This window comes from Hyperoodon ampullatus, assembly GCF_949752795.1.
Source record: "Hyperoodon ampullatus genome assembly, chromosome: X".
NCBI classification, from domain to species: domain Eukaryota; kingdom Metazoa; phylum Chordata; class Mammalia; order Artiodactyla; family Ziphiidae; genus Hyperoodon; species Hyperoodon ampullatus.
The window spans coordinates 516033-531682 of record NC_136913.1 but is presented as its reverse complement, the minus strand read 5'-3'; the positions used below and the strand labels follow the sequence as shown (position 1 = coordinate 531682).

Sequence of the window (15650 nt, the reverse complement as noted above, 5' to 3'; positions counted from 1 at the left end):
CCCCGCCATCCTGCTCCATCCCAAGCCACACACTTACTTCCGTGAATCCAAAGCACTCCCCACCCCGGTCATTTTGGCACTGGCCCCGCAGCATGCAGGGGGAGGTAATGCCCTTCGAAGTCCGAAGCTGACGGGTCAAGAGTGCACAGCTAATTTTTTTTTAAATCTATAATATTTACAATATTGCACTTTACTGCACTTAATTGCATGTCACTAGCGTGGATGCTGCATCCGTATTATACCTTCAAACCACGTGCCCCTGTGTCCCCAGTGCAAGTCCTTTGCATCTGAATTCTGGAAAACAGCCAAAAATGTCAATTCGGGAATCAAAGACTGGAAAAGTTATAAAGTTGCCTGTCCTATGGCACAAGGAATCCTGAATCTGGTGCTCTGGGGCCAAACGTGTGCATGAAGATGGTGAGTTAGCAAGGTCACAACGTGAAACACTGAGGTCCCCACGACCACCACCACCTCGGCGAGGTCTTCAATTGCGTTTCGTTATTGCTACCTTTCAGGCGGAGGGGAGGGGGGCGGGCGCGCAAGCAGAGCACGGGGCCCTGCCTCGGATGCAGAAGGCCATATTGAAATCCACACGGGTCCTGCAGCTCCTTGGATGACACTGAGTTCACGGCAGTGAATAAAATTGTTGGCATCCAAGCACTGGCTTCTTCGGCGGAGACCAGCCCCAGATCTTTCTGTGCAACAGACTCTTAAGATCTTGGAGGGGCGTGTAGGAGACCGCATGCACAGGGTGGGAACGCGGGCAGCAGAGAAGGACGCAGCGCCGCGGGGCTCCACGTGGCCCCGGGGTCCCAGGACGCACAGACAGCGTGGTCGAGGGCTGACTTGGCTGGTCTGACGCTCACCTCCACTCTCTTCTGCACAGTCTCTGCGAGGCTTTGGCGGGGTCCTGCGGTCCTGGGATGCCCCCTCCCGAGGACTGCTCCAGGCGGGGAAGGCGCTGCGCCCTCGCTCCGGGGCGTCCGCGCAGCCATCGGGGGGCGCGGAGGGGTCGAGTGCAGGACGCAGCGCGGACGGGGCGGCGGGGCCGGGGCGGGCGCGGGGCCGGGCGGCGGGTCAGAGCCCCAGGGCCTCGGCGTGCTTGCGCGCCTTCAGCCGCAGGTCGGCGATGCTGGAGTTTTTGCTGTTGCTCTTGGCGGCGGCAGCCACGACGGCGGCGGCCGAGGCCGAGTCGGCCAGGGATGCGATGGGCAGCCCGAAAGGCGGCGGCGGGAACATCAGGTAGGGCGCGTGCGCCGCCAGGTGTGGGTGCAGGTGCGGGTGGGCGTGCGCCACGCCTTCCAGCTGCAGCTGTGCCTGGACCTGCGAAGGCAGAACCCGCACGGTGAGGACGCGACTTCTAGGGGGCTTTCCCCCCTCGAGGACCGCCCCCCCCGCCGAGAGCGTCTCCTCTCCCGGGGAGCCATCGCCCCTTCCCGCGCCCCAGGGACTACCACCCACTGTCCTCGGGACACCCGGTGCCACGACCAGGTCACTGGCCGCTTTGGGCAGAACCGGAGCCAGGGAGTCGGCACAGATCCCCGGTGCGGTAGCGCCCGAGCGTCTACAGCTGGTACCTCCTCCTCTCCAGACCCACGGCTGATTCTTTGACGCATCCCGGACTCAGGGTCCGGCCTTCGGCTCAGGCTTCCACCCCGCCACCCCCTTCCCAGGGACCCGGAGTCCTCGAATCTTCCAGGAGCACAGCCAAATCTGCAGGCTCCGACCGCCTAATTTCACCAGGACCCAATGGCTGACCCCACGTCGTGGGGGCAGCTGTTCCTGTGATGCTGAGGGGCCACCCTGCCCTGGGGAAGGGGTGCTGAGGGGTGGAAAATGGGCCCAGCCGCGGAGGTGCGGGTCCAAGGGAACAGGGCGTGGACGTCTGCCCTGCGCACGGCAGCCCTGGACGCCCTCCCAGCCTTGGGCGCCGTGACTTTGAGGGCGCGCGGCCAGCAGCCCACCCTCACCCCATCTCCATGGTGTCACACGTAGCTGACCCTCCGGGCCGGGCCAGGCCCACCGGACCTCGTGCCCTCAGCAAACCCGGGTCCAGCTACAAACCCAGGCCTGCCCGTAGGAGCAGAAGTCCTGCATGTGGAGGCCACGCCTTCGCTCTGGCCAGGGCACCGCCAACCCACCAGCGCGGGCACGCCTACCCCCCATGCTGGGGTCCCCAGCCCAGCCCTGCAGGCGAGTGGGCCTTGCGCTCTAGCCCCGGGGCTCCCTCCACCCACCCGACGCTGGTCCAGAGCAGGGGCGAGGACTTTGGGGCACCCTCCGAGGCGGTCTTCCGACCCCCTGGCATCCCCCTCCTCCGCGCAGCGCACCCAGCGCCCCGGACCCTCCCTGCTCTGCTAGGAGCTGGGCGGGATGCCCCCCACTGTGAGGTGCGCGGGGGAGCGAGGGGGCGTCGAGCCCCAGGTGCAGGAGGGGCACTGAGACCCCCTGCGAGGCCCTGGGCAAGCTGAAGCCGGGGCTTGGGTGTAGACACGGGTCCTCAGGCCCAAGCGGCAGCCAACCCCTCCCTCCCGCCAGGCGGTGAGCGAGTGGGTGGTCCCGGGTGGGTGGGGATTTTTCCCTCCGACTTCAGTGAAACTGTGCTGGGGTTTCTGTCCTAGCCCTCCCAAAGGTAACTCTCAGAGATTTTCAGCCTGGTGCTAATACGTGCCAGTGGGTTTATAAATGTCCCCCTTGTGAAAGCGGCCTCTTTGCTTCAGCACTGGCATCTTCAGCGGAGACCAGCCCCAGATCGTTCTGTGTAACAGACTCTTAAGATCTTGGAAAGTTCTCCCTCCCCGGGAGGCGCCGGGGAGGCGACGGCCCCCTCTCTGTTCTGTTCGGAAGGAAGAAAAACAAAAAACAAAAAACGAGCTACCTGTTGGAAAGGCATCCTCAGGGCGCCCATGTTCACGTAGGGTGCCACCCTGCAGGCGTCCAGATGACTGGCGGTACCCAGGATAACGCCTGAGGGGAAACACAGGAGGCGTGAACCCCGCCCGCTGCTCCCAGCTCCTGGCGGGTCTCCCCACCGCCCCTGCCTCCACGCCCGGCCCCTCGCACCCACCTTTATGCATCTGGTTCTCTTGCTTGCGGCACTTGGCTCTCCGGTTCTGGAACCAAACCTGGGAATGAGAGGACAGACGTGCACCCCCGTGAGCCGGCCAGGCCTTGGCGAGAGTCAGCGAGACCTTGTTTCCCGACACGCCAGACAGCGCGCAAGGCGCTTGGGGTTCCTGTCCCCAGAAGGCTGCCTGCCACCCCTCCGGCCTTCATCCCCGCCCCCGCCCACCCCAGCCCCGCGTAACTGGCTACCTGGAGCTGGGAACAGTCCTCACCTAAGTGAGACCAGAGTGTCAGCATCCAAACATTGAAGGTGAGGAAGTGGGTCCTCGGATGGCGTGGAGAACTTTCCATCCTTCTGTGTGGACATTGCCCCCTCCCCCCTGCCACGCACCGGTCCAACCTGACCTTCCACCCCGATGTTCCACCTTAGCCCCCCACCCACCCACCCACCAGGAATGGGGGGGCGCACAGGTGGATACACATCTCCAAATCCATCCCCCTCCCCAATCACACTCAGACACCCTGAGTCCAGAAACTTCCATGACCTCCATGCCCTCCTTGGAAGCCTGGGGGATCCCAGTTAATATTACAGAGTCATGAATGTCCTTGATCCCTAAAAACCGGACGCACCCCAAAAGCGCAGGCTCTGCACTGCAGGCACTCGGCCTCCCTAAGGACATCTAATTCCTGCGGTGCCCAATCAAGAGACGAGGCAGGGAGGGAAAGGTGTTGGCACCCTGCCCAGCCTGGCTAGCTTCACAGGCCTGGCATCCCCGAAATGCCCCCTCCAGCGCTCGCCATTCTCAACCTCCCCCCTCCTCCAAACAGCCCTGGCCCTTGGTCTGTCACTCGTGGAATCTGGAGTCCCCTCCCTCTGTGTTCTTAGGCACTTAATTTTTCCTACCTGGCTTTCTCCAAAACTTTCCCTTCACACTCACTCACCTATTGCCACAATGGCGGTCACTGACCGGGCAGGGTAATTAGCACAAAGAAAGCCTTCCCCTCGGCTACACTACACTACGCCTGGTAGCTCAGGGACCCTGCGTTGTTCCAAGCCCAGGGCCTGGGGCCACTCCCTACTCCCACGCTGCCTGGAAACCTCAGCTCCCTCAGAGGTTGCAAGCACCCGGGAGTCGAGGAAAAGCTGAAGTTTTCCATCCCAGCCTCTTCAGGGGCAGTTTTCTATCCAAGGCTGAGCCATGGGCCCGCCTGTTGGAACTGGCTTTCCACAACGTTGGAAACCTCACCCAGCCACGCTCTACGGAACCTGGCAAACTTTGGTGTTGTTTCCCCGAAAAGTATTTCCAAAACAAAAAGTGCCCCTTGCAAGCTGAGATTCACAAATCTTTACTCCATTTCCAAAGCCTGCACTCACTTTCCTTCTCCCACATCCCGCCGTGACTCTCCCCCCAACCCCATCCGGCAGGGACGAGACTCCTTTCCCTTTCGGACACTTCCTCGGAGCCTCTTTCTCCTTGGGGTCCCGTACCCGTCCTCAGGCGAGCAGAGCCAGACGCGCAAATTCTGCTCCCCCTGGAAGGGCATTTTTCAAAAACAGAATCCTATTTAAATCTAGAAAGCAAGCTCACTTTCCCATCAGCGGAGGAAAGGAAAAAAAAGATTATGGAGAATAAAAGTGATGAATTAGCTGTGCGTTTGGCGATAATAAATCAGGCTTGGGGTGATTCACGATCAATTCCAATTAGTCCTGAATATGCTAAGTAAAGCGCAGTACAGTGGTTTAGACAGTTATTTCTTCATTAAGGACCAGTCACTGATTTCTCTCACAAATGCTGTAATCTGATTTCCTTTTGATTTCCATTACAGACAGTGAATAATGACATTTAATTTAGCTCTGCGCCATAAACCCAAAGATATTTGTTGTAATTAAATTACCGCCGCTTCTCACCGTGGTCTCATAACTTTCGATTATAACCCTGACAGCTGGGTGATGTGAGTTTCCAGTACAACACCAAAAATAAAAGGTCAATAAAGGACCAGCTTCCAAAGGATCCTCAATTTATTTACAGCAAATTTCCACTCTAAATTGAAACTCTATCTTCTAACAACCCAGGACAGGCTGTACCGAAAAGGATTACCAAACACGTCACAGACAGGATTAAAATATAGTGCATTTTCGTCTCTTCCTTTTGGCGTCTCCCCAGCAACCCCCCACTTCTGCACAGCGGGGTACGTGTTTTAACTAATTGGTTTTTATGAGCACTTTCTGCCTTCTCTCTATTATACGATACTTTTCCCTGTGGCCAATAGGAAATTATATCTTTTTTTTCTTCCCATGTTTATTTTTATTATTATTTACAGTCGTTAATTTTTAATTCACCTCTGGATCGATAGGCTTTCGTTTTCTACTACCACCCTCCCCCCTTTATTTTAGGGCTTTTCTCAAGATCTGCAGCCACCCAAGAACCAATTTTCTCCCAACTCGGTCTCTCCTGCTAAGGCGCTATTCAGTAATAGACTACTGAAAAGAAATAGTGTGGAATTAAATTACAAGTAATTTATTTTTATAGAAACAGTACATCAAGGCCTGGGAGATATTACAGATCTCAGGCAGAAAGGCTGTGAAATGACATAAAAGTTGATGTCCCCTTCAGCAAAAGTTTAATCTTTTCATTAATTTATACGGTGCAGCCCCATCCATCTTTCCCGAGAAAGGTGGCCAGTCTCCCCCGCCCTCCCCCCGCTTGCGGAGGCCACAGATGCCCGGACACATTCGTTTGGGGACAGGGTCCCCAGAGCTACTCCGCCCGTGGTCCCAGCGATGCAGTATGGTCCTGGGAACCCCTGCGGCTGCACGGAATTCTGGACAGACTCGGGGACGGTTGCATTTCACCTTAAGCAGCCGTTTTCACCGCACCGACGGGGAAAGATGGAAGGCATGAGGGTGCAAACGCCCTTTTTTTTTTTTTTTTTTTTTTTTTTACAAATTAAAGATTTTTGTGAAGCACTCTCTATAAACGCTTTCTGTGTTTTCGTTTCTTCAATACAATCCGGGTGAAGTTGTGTTTGAAATGCTGACCCTCTACCAATAAGAAACCCGTTCTTTCAAAGCCCTGGCTTTACGTGGTTCCCTCCCCCCCGTTGGCAGTATTAATTCCATTTATTTAAATAACCAGTCCCCAGAGCCCAGGGACCCTGACTCCTTTTCCTTCTCTCCCCGGCGCTGCTGTCCTGCCCAGAACCGTCAAAGCCGACGGAAAGCGCAGCAAAACATCGAGGCCCGACCTTCCGGTGGCGGGGACGGGGGGAGGGAGCGGGGGCTACCCTGCGGTACCCGGAGGAGGCGATTTGGAAGCGAACCTTTGATCCCCACCCCCCAATAAATAAATGAATGCATTTCACGCAAACGTTTACAAAGCCCGAGAAAAGCGAACCGGGAGCGTCTCCCCCCGCCCCCCGCCGCGCGCACGTGCGGCGAACACCCAGGGCCCCCTTAGACGGCGGCTCGCCAGATGGGGCATCACGAGTTCACGCGTCCGGTCCCCGCCCCGCGCCCGGGCTAATCCGGCACGGCGCGGGCAGGAGCCGCAATCCTCAAGACGCCCGCCCGCCTCCTCTTCCCATCTCTGTTCCCTGCAGTGGAGCGAGCGGGCTGCAGAGGAGCGGGTAAGGCTTTGGCGGCGACGGCGGGGGGTGGGGGGGCGGGGGGAGGAGAGGCGAACCAGTGGGAAGTAGAGAACCACATTCCTGATGAGCTGGAGGTGCGGGACGAGCCAGCCAGGCCGGGCGCAGGAGGCCTGACCGCGAGGCCCCGGGGCGCCTCCCAAAGCCCGGCTCCAGCCGCTCCCCCCCACCGCGGTCCCCGCGCTCCTGGAAGGGCCCGGCGGCCCGGCCGAGGAGCGGGCGTCGGGGCCGGGCCCGCGCTCTCACCTGCACGCGCGCCTCCGAGAGCCCCAGGCGCTGGCTGAGCTCCTCCCGCATGAAGGCGTCGGGGTAGTGAGTCTCGTCGAAGAGTCGCTCCAGCTCGTTGAGCTGCTCCAGCGTGAAGTTGGTGCGGCTGCGCCGCTGCTTCAGCTTCGTCTGCCCGTCCTCGTCCTCCGACTTCACGTCCTCGCGCTTCTCCTTGCAGTCGTAGATACCTACGGCGGGCCGAGGGCACAGCGCTGAGCCCACCCCCCGGCCCCCGCGTCCCCGGCCCGGGCCGCCACGAGCCCCTCCGCCGGCTCCCGCCCCGCCCCCCGGCCCGGCCCGGCCCGGCCCGCGGATCCTGCGCGCCCGGGAGACGGCCCCGCGCGGGGACGCTTGGGCGCGACGTGCTGAAAGCCTGTGTGTGCTCGCGGTGCAGGGACCTCGGTGGCAAACACGCCCTGACGCAAAGCGGCGTCAAGTCGATAAAGCAAACTCCAGGGCAAGACGCGCTATTTTGTAATAACTCGAGCCCCGGCGCCGAGGTGTTTCTTGGCCTAAAATCTCTGAATAGTTTCCTCAATTATCCTCTTCGCCTCTGTTGACATATTGACATAGCCTAACCTTCTCTCTCTCTCCCTTTTTATTTTTTTTTGAAGGGGAGTGGAGTGTTAAATATTATTAAGTCAAAGAAGCTTAGGCAGAATCGCCCAAGTGTCGGGTCCCTGGCGGGGCGCCCGCAAAGTGCGCAGGGAGAGCCCAGGCCAGGCTGGGGTCCAGGCCCCCCCGAGGGCCGCCGCTCCCGCCTGCAGCGCAGCAGGACAGGGGCCGTGCCAGCCGCCAGCCGGGCCAGAGCCTCCCTCAGGACGCCGTGGAGGCGGGCGCTCGCCCGAGCTCACCTCCTTCTGACCAAGAAAGCGCAGCCGTATCTTAAGGCGGGCACCCCGAGAGCACGGTCCCTTGACTTCCGGTTTTGTCCCTCCGTCTCTTGGACACACATTCTCACTCCCCATCAGGACACCAAGAGTGACACTTTCCTAGGTCCAAACATTATGACAGCAGCTACATTTGCTGGGGGAGCGGGCAGGGTATCAGGCAGACAGCTCAGGATTTAGGAGATTCTAACCCAGACACCTCTCCTTCCCACCGCTAGGAAATGAAGCCCCTCACCAAGCTCAGGGATTTAAAATAAAAGTTGGCCCCCCGTTGCACAGTTGGTGGAAGCTGCATTTCAGCCCCCCTTGCGTTTTCCTGTGCTTTTTCTCCGATCATAGGGCCTGCTGGGTGCAGGCAAAGAGGGCCCCCATGCCCTCATTAGATGTCCCATCTGTGTCAAGGAGAAGAGGGCGGCTTTCAGGACGCTCTATCCAAGGAGTCTGGGGTTACACCCGTTCTGAGAAGCCTCTTAGCAGTAAGCCCAGAAACTTGCAAAGGGCGAAGACCCAGATCCTCTGCCGGGCCAGGGAAAAATCCGGGCACCCAGTTCCCACCCCCCACCCCACCTCCCACCGGGGTCCCTGAGCTGGACACCAGAACCCAAGTCCTGAGTCTGCCTAAAAGCCTCTCCTCAAGGCTGCTGAGCACTGGACACTCAATCCCACCCCGGATCTTAAAGCCTCTCTCACCTCCTGAAAGAGATGCATTTCCAAGAACACCTTATTTCTCCCCAACGGGAAATCCTTTCCCGGAGGCGGCCCCAACTCTGCTTCCTCCTTCAGGTCTCTTAAGTCTGATCCCCAGGGATTGAGCCCAGATGAGGAGCTGGCCTTCAAAGTCCTCCAGAACCCACGGCAGGCTGTGCAGAAGCCACAGGCTGCCGTGCCCGGCTCAGCGGGATCTGCTGCTCAGGCTCCCAAGACCTCTGGGTTTCTCCGAAGCCCAAGCATCTCCCGCCTCTCCATTTTGCTCCCGTTCTGCAAATTCGGCCTGGGGCTCAGCCCTGCCAGGGGTCTGCACACCCAGGCAAAAGGGAAAAGGTGCAGCTGGGGCTTTCCTAACCCCTTCCTGCTGCCTGTACTTCTAGCCCGGTCTTATTTTCCTCTCTCCTTCGAAAAAGGCCTCGATTGTACTCTGCTCTCCTTCCACGGGCCTTTTTGCAGGGTCCCCCTGCCTTGGCTGTCCAGGGTGAGAGGAGACAGACAGAAGAGGGGACTCAGCCCCTAAGGCGGATGGGGGAAGCCGTCAGGAGCCCGGGAGGTCAGCCGCCCGCCGGTTGCTGTAAATTAAATGTCAGCCCTGACAAGCGCACAGCCGACAGACAGCCGTGTCTCCATCAGAGCAAACTCTCTTTGTAGGAATCATAAAGCCAGGTGCGTGAGGCCTCGCCAACGGGTGAGCCCCGAGATATGACAGGCCAGGCTCAGGCTGCCTGGGCTCTCAGAAGCCAGGGGCTTATTCCTAAGCCTCTGCCAGCTTTCTGCTTCCACAAGGTCAAGGTCTCCGAAAGCTGTCTGGGTCATCCACTGGGCTTCAAGGCCAGCACACCTGGACCCTGCCACCCAAGTGCAAGGGCCACAAGAGCAGGAGGCGTGGGGTCCCCACTCTCCGGCCGTGACCTCTCTCAACACGGACAGAGAATGAAACAGGACCCAGGAGCCACATGGCAAGCTTCTGTATTTCCTCTTTGTAGTGAGAAATAGACCTTCATATACTTTCAAACGCTGCCCCCTGAGAAATCGAGCCAATTTTATTCCTCTGATTTATAGCTGCTGGTTGCCCTGTTTGTACGGAGATTCCCCCGGGTTGGGACCACCGCTGTCCAGCTGAGAGAACCCTTGTAAACATGTTTTTTCCCATCCCCCGCGTTCAACAGCAGCGCAAAACGCCGCGGAGATTTCGGGGGGAAAGCAGCCGGAAGGAGGCCCAGGACGCAGCCGGCGTGCAGCAGGGCCAGCTGCGCCCTGACAGCCTGGGGTAGGGCGGCCGCGTGCGCGGGGCCACAAGCCTCCCCGGGCCCTTCTGCCCCTTGTAGACTCTGACCACCTGCGGGCACGCGGCTGGTTTTAGTCTACAGGCCCGCGTCAGCCAAGATCCAGCCCCAAGGTTCAAGGGGAAAGTTTTCCCTGAGAGGAAACCACGCGGAGAGGCGCAAGAGGGCGAAGAGGCGACGGAACGCGTTGCCTCCCCGACTGCCCGCCAGCGCAGCCCTCAACGCGGCCCATTTCGAGCTCGGGAAGGCGCTTGGAGAGACGTGTGTGGATCTCTCTGCGGGCGTGGAGGCGGACGTAAGACAGACCGGCAGGCACACAGGCAAGCAGCCAGCAGCTCTCCAGCCGACCTGGGTTTACAAGCCCATACACCCGGATTCCCCCCCAACGCGGGAAAGTTCCCGCTGTGGAGCCCAGTGCCAACGCCCAGGGAGGCGATCCTCCGGCAGCGCGCGGCCCCAGCCGCTGCCCGTCCTGGGCGCCTCTGCCTCTCCTTCCCGGCTTCCTCGCTTCTCCAGCCGAATCCTCCCCTCCCCCGTTTGGTTTCTTTCTTACGAAAAAGACTGGCGATGCATTGCCGGGGCCTTTGCGTCCGAGCCGTGGCTGTACATTCAGCGTTTGGGGTCGAACGGAGAGCGAACCGCGGCCCCCGGGGCCTCCGCGCGCGCGGCGCCAGGGGCAGGCGGCCAGGCTCGGCGGCGAGGAGACGCCGTCCCCGGGAGGGGCCCGGGGCCGGCGTCCGGAGAGCTTACCTTCGGCGGCCCTCCCCGAACCGAACTCTTTCAGTTTGTCCTTGTCGTTGTCCACGTGGTCCTTAAAGAGATGCACCGGACAGTGGCCGCTGCCCTCCGTTATGTCCTGGAGGTTGGGTTCCGAGACCCCCAGCTCCCGGGAGCGCGCCAGTCCGCTCTCCAAAACTTCCCTGTAAGTGATCGAATCCTTCTTGGCTCCGCCGCCGCCGCCGCCGCTGCTCTCTTTGCTCTTCTGGTCAAAAGATTTGGATACAAAAGCCGTGAGCTCCTCCATGGTGGCCGGGGGCTGCGGGGGTCCGCGGGGCTCGGCGGGGCTGGCTGGGAGCCGGGCTGGGGTCCGCACGCCTCCCGCGCGGACACGACTCTGTCCGTGTGAGGGTGGACCTCGCCTGCTGTTATTTATGGCCTTCAATTTGCGATCTCACTATTTATACACGGCTACGTCCGCCCAACCCCCAACGCTCCCTGTCTGCAGCAATTACAGCTCCCGGCTCGGCGGCGGGCGCACGCAGAGACGCTGTCTCTCCCCCACCTCCAGGCCGGCAATTGGCTTTCTTTCCATTTCATCACTGCTTGGCGTCTGTGCACCTTGGTGTGGAGAGGTAAAGATCAAGTTTTTGAAGGCAGAGAGAGAGAGAGCGCGCGCGCGGGCGCGGGCGCCAGCTCCCCGAACAGGTATCCGCATTCTCTCCGTGGCTGGCGGAAACGAACCTCGAGCAGGAGTTTAGGGCTTGTGAGGACGTCCTGGCCTGCCGGCCCCGGGAGGAGCGCAGCCTCGCGCCTCGAACGGTATCGTCGCAGGACGTGTCCGGGCGTGGTCGTGCGGGGACTCCAGCGAGGGCACCCGGGCGGCGGGGACGCGCCATCACAGACGGGAATGAGTCCCAAGTTGGAGATGCGGTGGGATTGCGGGCTGGACCCGCCGGCGAGGCCCGCGGAGCCAGCGGGTGGAGCGGGTGCGCGCGGCGTGCCGGGGGGCGGGGGGAACAGCTCTAGGACCCCGAAAGTGAGAGGAAGGGTCCAGGTCTAGCCGAACGTGGGCGCCCGCGCCTCGGCGGCGTTGGTGCAAAGCCGCTCGCAAACCACGGAGGGGCCGGGGACACGGACGCTGCGGGCCACGAGCGCCCGGAGCGCGCTGGTCCAGACGCGGAGAAGCCGGAGGGTCTCTGGGAGAACTGGTTCGTACACAGCGGTCCGTGGGGCGCGCGTCAGATCCCGTCCGGCCGGACCGACGCAGCCTTCCTTAGAGCCGTGCTGTCAGCCCGGTGTCCGGGAGATTTATTGGGGGCTGGGGTGGGGAATATATGTATTTTTGGTTGTGCCACAGTGCTCCTGAGCAGATCCTGACTCCCTCGGAACTTTATAACGTGCCTAAAAGGAGCCACTTTTTCTCACCTGCAATACGAAATTCATTCGGCAATCCCGGCAGCTGAAGAAGTCCTCTTATCTGCAAAATGCCGTCTGCAAATAAAGTGACTTTTCTGTTCTCCCCTCTTTTTTCCTGCAACCTCCCCCTCGTCTCACCTTCCACCTGCTGCCCCCGCCCCGCTGGAGTCGGGACAAGGCTGTTGGCGAGGGGTACGGGGGTGGGGGGGAGCGTTAGGCACTTTGGAGGAGTTCGTTTTGCGTTTTCTGAAGTCACGTCCTCCTCCGAAGCGCCGCTTAGTCAGACCCCAGGATCGGGGCCACGCTCGGCGGTTCCCAGTGTTCGGTCCAGCGTCCGGAGCCGGACAGCAGTTTCCTTCAGCGGGAAGGAACGTGAACGATTTCTCCCGAATCCCCGGGGCCAGGGTCGGGTTCACACGGGGGTGCCTTGATCCGGGGGGAGGGGGTGTGAAGCCAGAGAGGGGGGGAGAGACGGGGGTCGGGAGTGGGAACAGAGCAGCTCGTCCTTCCCCCTCTCCTCTCCGTCCTTCTCTCCCTCCCTCGCTCCCTCCATGTCTCCCCCGGTGTTTTCTGCTCTCCTCGCCGCCCTCCATCCATCCTCCGGGAGCGCTGCGCCCGTGCTCCTCCGCGCGGCCCCGGCTGCTCTGCCCCGCATACAGCGGACGGAGCTGGGGGATTTGGGGGCCGCTGCCTCCCCCGGACTTCAAAAGCGAAAGGCGAAGAAGCGCTCGCAACTTGACAAACAGGTCTTTGTCACCGCGGCCCTCTAATCAAAGCGAAGGCGCGCAGATATCACACAGAATTACAAATAGCCCCTCATGCATTATGCATGCAGCCGCCTTGCGGGTCTGCGGGGGAAACGCCGAGGGCCGCTCCCGGAGCCGGGTAGCGCAGGGCGCGCGGGGCGCGGGGCGGCCCAGGAGCTCAGAGTCCTTGCCAGGGCCCCCCACGCCGCATTCACTCCTTGGGGCGCATCTTCCAACCCTACCCAGTCTAGGGACACCCAGCCCCCCGCCCACAAGCGAACGTTCTTTTTGCAAGAAACGGTAGATCCACAGGAGGAGGCGGGGAGAGAAGCGGGCATTAGCAGCAGATCTGGGGGCAGAGGGCTCTGGGCCGGAGCAGCTTTCTGGGGTCCTCACAGGTTAGGGTAGCTTTTTCCCTCCTCACCTCCTCCCATCTGGCCACTCCTCCAGCTTCAGGTGAAGAGGCCAAGTCCCCAGGGACCTAGTGGTGAACCCCCGACCTGCAGCCTGCCCACCCCTCCCTGGACCTCCCCTACAATCTCAGCGACCCAGCCTTCCCTGGGGGAGGGGTCACATAGGGCCTGGCCCTTACATGGCCTGAGGTTCCTTCGCAGGGAACAGGGCTGAGAGGCCCCAGGCCCCCAAGCAGGGCTACCCGCCTTGGACCTCAGACCTTGGACCCTATCCAGGAGAGAACATTGCTGGGACCAGGGTTTTGCGGCCTCCCGGGATCTCCCCGAGGGACACCAGCTGGGGACTCTGGATATTCGAAACCCTCAAGCCTGAGAGAGAATTAAAGCCACCCCCATCCACAGCAGTCCCAACTTTGATTCCCAGTGCAGACGAACGGTTTCGAAATAACCCATCCTAAGAGGAATGAGTCCGTGCCTCTTCTAAGAGTTGTTGGTTAGGAGGGAATCCCCTTTTTACAAAATCACACTTTCTCTCGATGAGCAAAGTGATGGCCTCTTCCTCTAACTTCTGGGGACGGTGGAGAGGAGATCCCCTGAACACCCGCAACTCCCGGCCCCCTGGACAGGGGCCCACAAGGCTCCTTGACCTTCTCTCCTTTAAACCAGAGGCAGCAACGCCCAGCATCAGCCGTTAGTCTCCATATTTTAGCCTGGCCGGGGACATTTTCAACCACATATTTTTGCTAATTCAAGCCGGTGCCCAAGGCCGCAGGGTGGGTACAGTTTATGAAATGTTACATTTACATTTCCGCTGGGGTGAAGGCAGGCGAGGGGCGGAGGAACGCAGAGCTCAGACTCTCCCAGGCATAAGGGGCTCTTGTTTTGAGTTTCTGTAGCTGCTTCCCCCAGAGAGGATCCCTCATCCCAAGATGAGAGGTGAGGACAACATTGGAAAATCTCAACTTGTCTTGGGAGAACGTAGATGCTTTCACATCTCAAATGCATTCTGCCAACTCTGAAAGAGGCAGCGGCTTCGTGAAAGTTTGTGGACAGAAACAAAAGCATAGCTCCTTCCTTTAAAACCAAACCAAACCAAACCAAAAAAAACAGCAACAAAAAAGAAAGAAGTCCTGGATCGGGCGGGGGTGCAAAAAAGGGGGATCTGGTTTCTGGAAGAACACGGAAGTTCCAACGTGGATTTCACCAAAAGCTCTGCACACACCCTGGAGCTCGCCTGGGTCACTGATCCACGGCGGCGCCCGGCATCACCTCGCACCCCGCTGCCCAGGAACCGGAGCGGACAGGAGCCGCCTGAGTCCTGAATGCCTGAGTCACTCGCTCCTACCCGCGCCCGCACCATCAGGTTTATGATCCACCTGGGAAGAGACACGTAGACAAAATGCAATTAACTGAAATAGAAATGCCAGGACACCCTGTGCTCGGGAGGAAGGAAGGGTCTCTGTCAAGGCGAAGGAGGGTGGAGGCTCTTTCTAACACAACTGGTGGTTCCTGCAGCTTGGAGGTACCCTGGTGTCTGGGTTGGCCCACGTGCCTGTGGACCTGGCGGGTGCCAGCCAGGCCCCCATTTGATGGCGTGGGGGAAATGAGTGAGTACCCCACCAGGAGGATGGTTCACAGCCAGCCCGCCGGCGTGGGGGGCGGGGTGGTCCACCCCAGGAGGCCAGAGCTGCCCGGACGCCCTCCTCTTGGCAAGCTGCCCCCGGGAGCGTGGGTTCTCTCGTTCCAGATCTGGTTTCCTGAACTCCGACCACCTTCACCCAGGCCGAGGCCAGACTGGCCGCATTCACAGCTGGACATTCTGCACCCCTCACTCGCCTGAGTTTACCCCAACTAGAGTCTCTCTGGCCAGCCCTGCAGGCTCGCAGCTTCCTGTCTGGTCCCAGGCTGAGCTGGAAAGCTCAGACACGCTGGTCCCCAGTGGCAGAAAGGGCTGGAGCCGGCCACCCGTGGTGCGTCCTCCTGGCTTGGGACCATTAGAGCAGGCAGGGCGAGGAGGTGGGGGGTGGGGTGGGAGTGGTGATGGGGTTTTCTGCCCGTCCCTGTGCTTTCCCACCTGCAGACAGGAGCCAGGAGACTTCTTAGCAGTGCTGTCCACTCCGGGACCTCCATCTGGAAGGCACACTAGTTAAACTTGGATGTCCAGGCACTGCCGTCCAGCCCGGAGCCCTCAGGAAACCTGAGAGAAGAAGAGGCTGTGGACACAGCCGACCGCCTCCCACTCCCACAACTGTGGCCCCAAGCAGCATAGTGGGGGACCGACTCCGGGGGCAAACTTCAGACAGCATGAGGAAATGGACACCGGCGTTCAATTTTATAAAATAATCTGACATTCTGTATGTATGTATGTGAATTAGGTAAATTTTAATGAACTACAGCTGCTGCTAATGGTCTCTCTTTCCTGGTATTTACAAGGCCAAGGGACAGGCGGTAATGAACATTCCAATATTTAATATTTGGTTTATTTAATGCTTA

General features: G+C 59.9%; 1 protein-coding gene across 1 annotated transcript; it reads right to left on the bottom strand.

The window, feature by feature from the left end:
* Positions 1-1077: 1077 nt before the first annotated feature.
* SHOX (SHOX homeobox) lies at positions 1078-10886 on the bottom strand (the record flags this gene model as incomplete). The annotated part of the gene is made up of 5 exons (XM_079727251.1): positions 1078-1323; positions 2879-2967; positions 3068-3125; positions 6958-7166; positions 10613-10886. The coding sequence occupies 5 exons, from the start codon at positions 10884-10886 to the stop codon at positions 1078-1080; spliced, it is 876 nt and encodes a 291-aa protein (XP_079583377.1).
* Positions 10887-15650: the final 4764 nt, after the last annotated feature.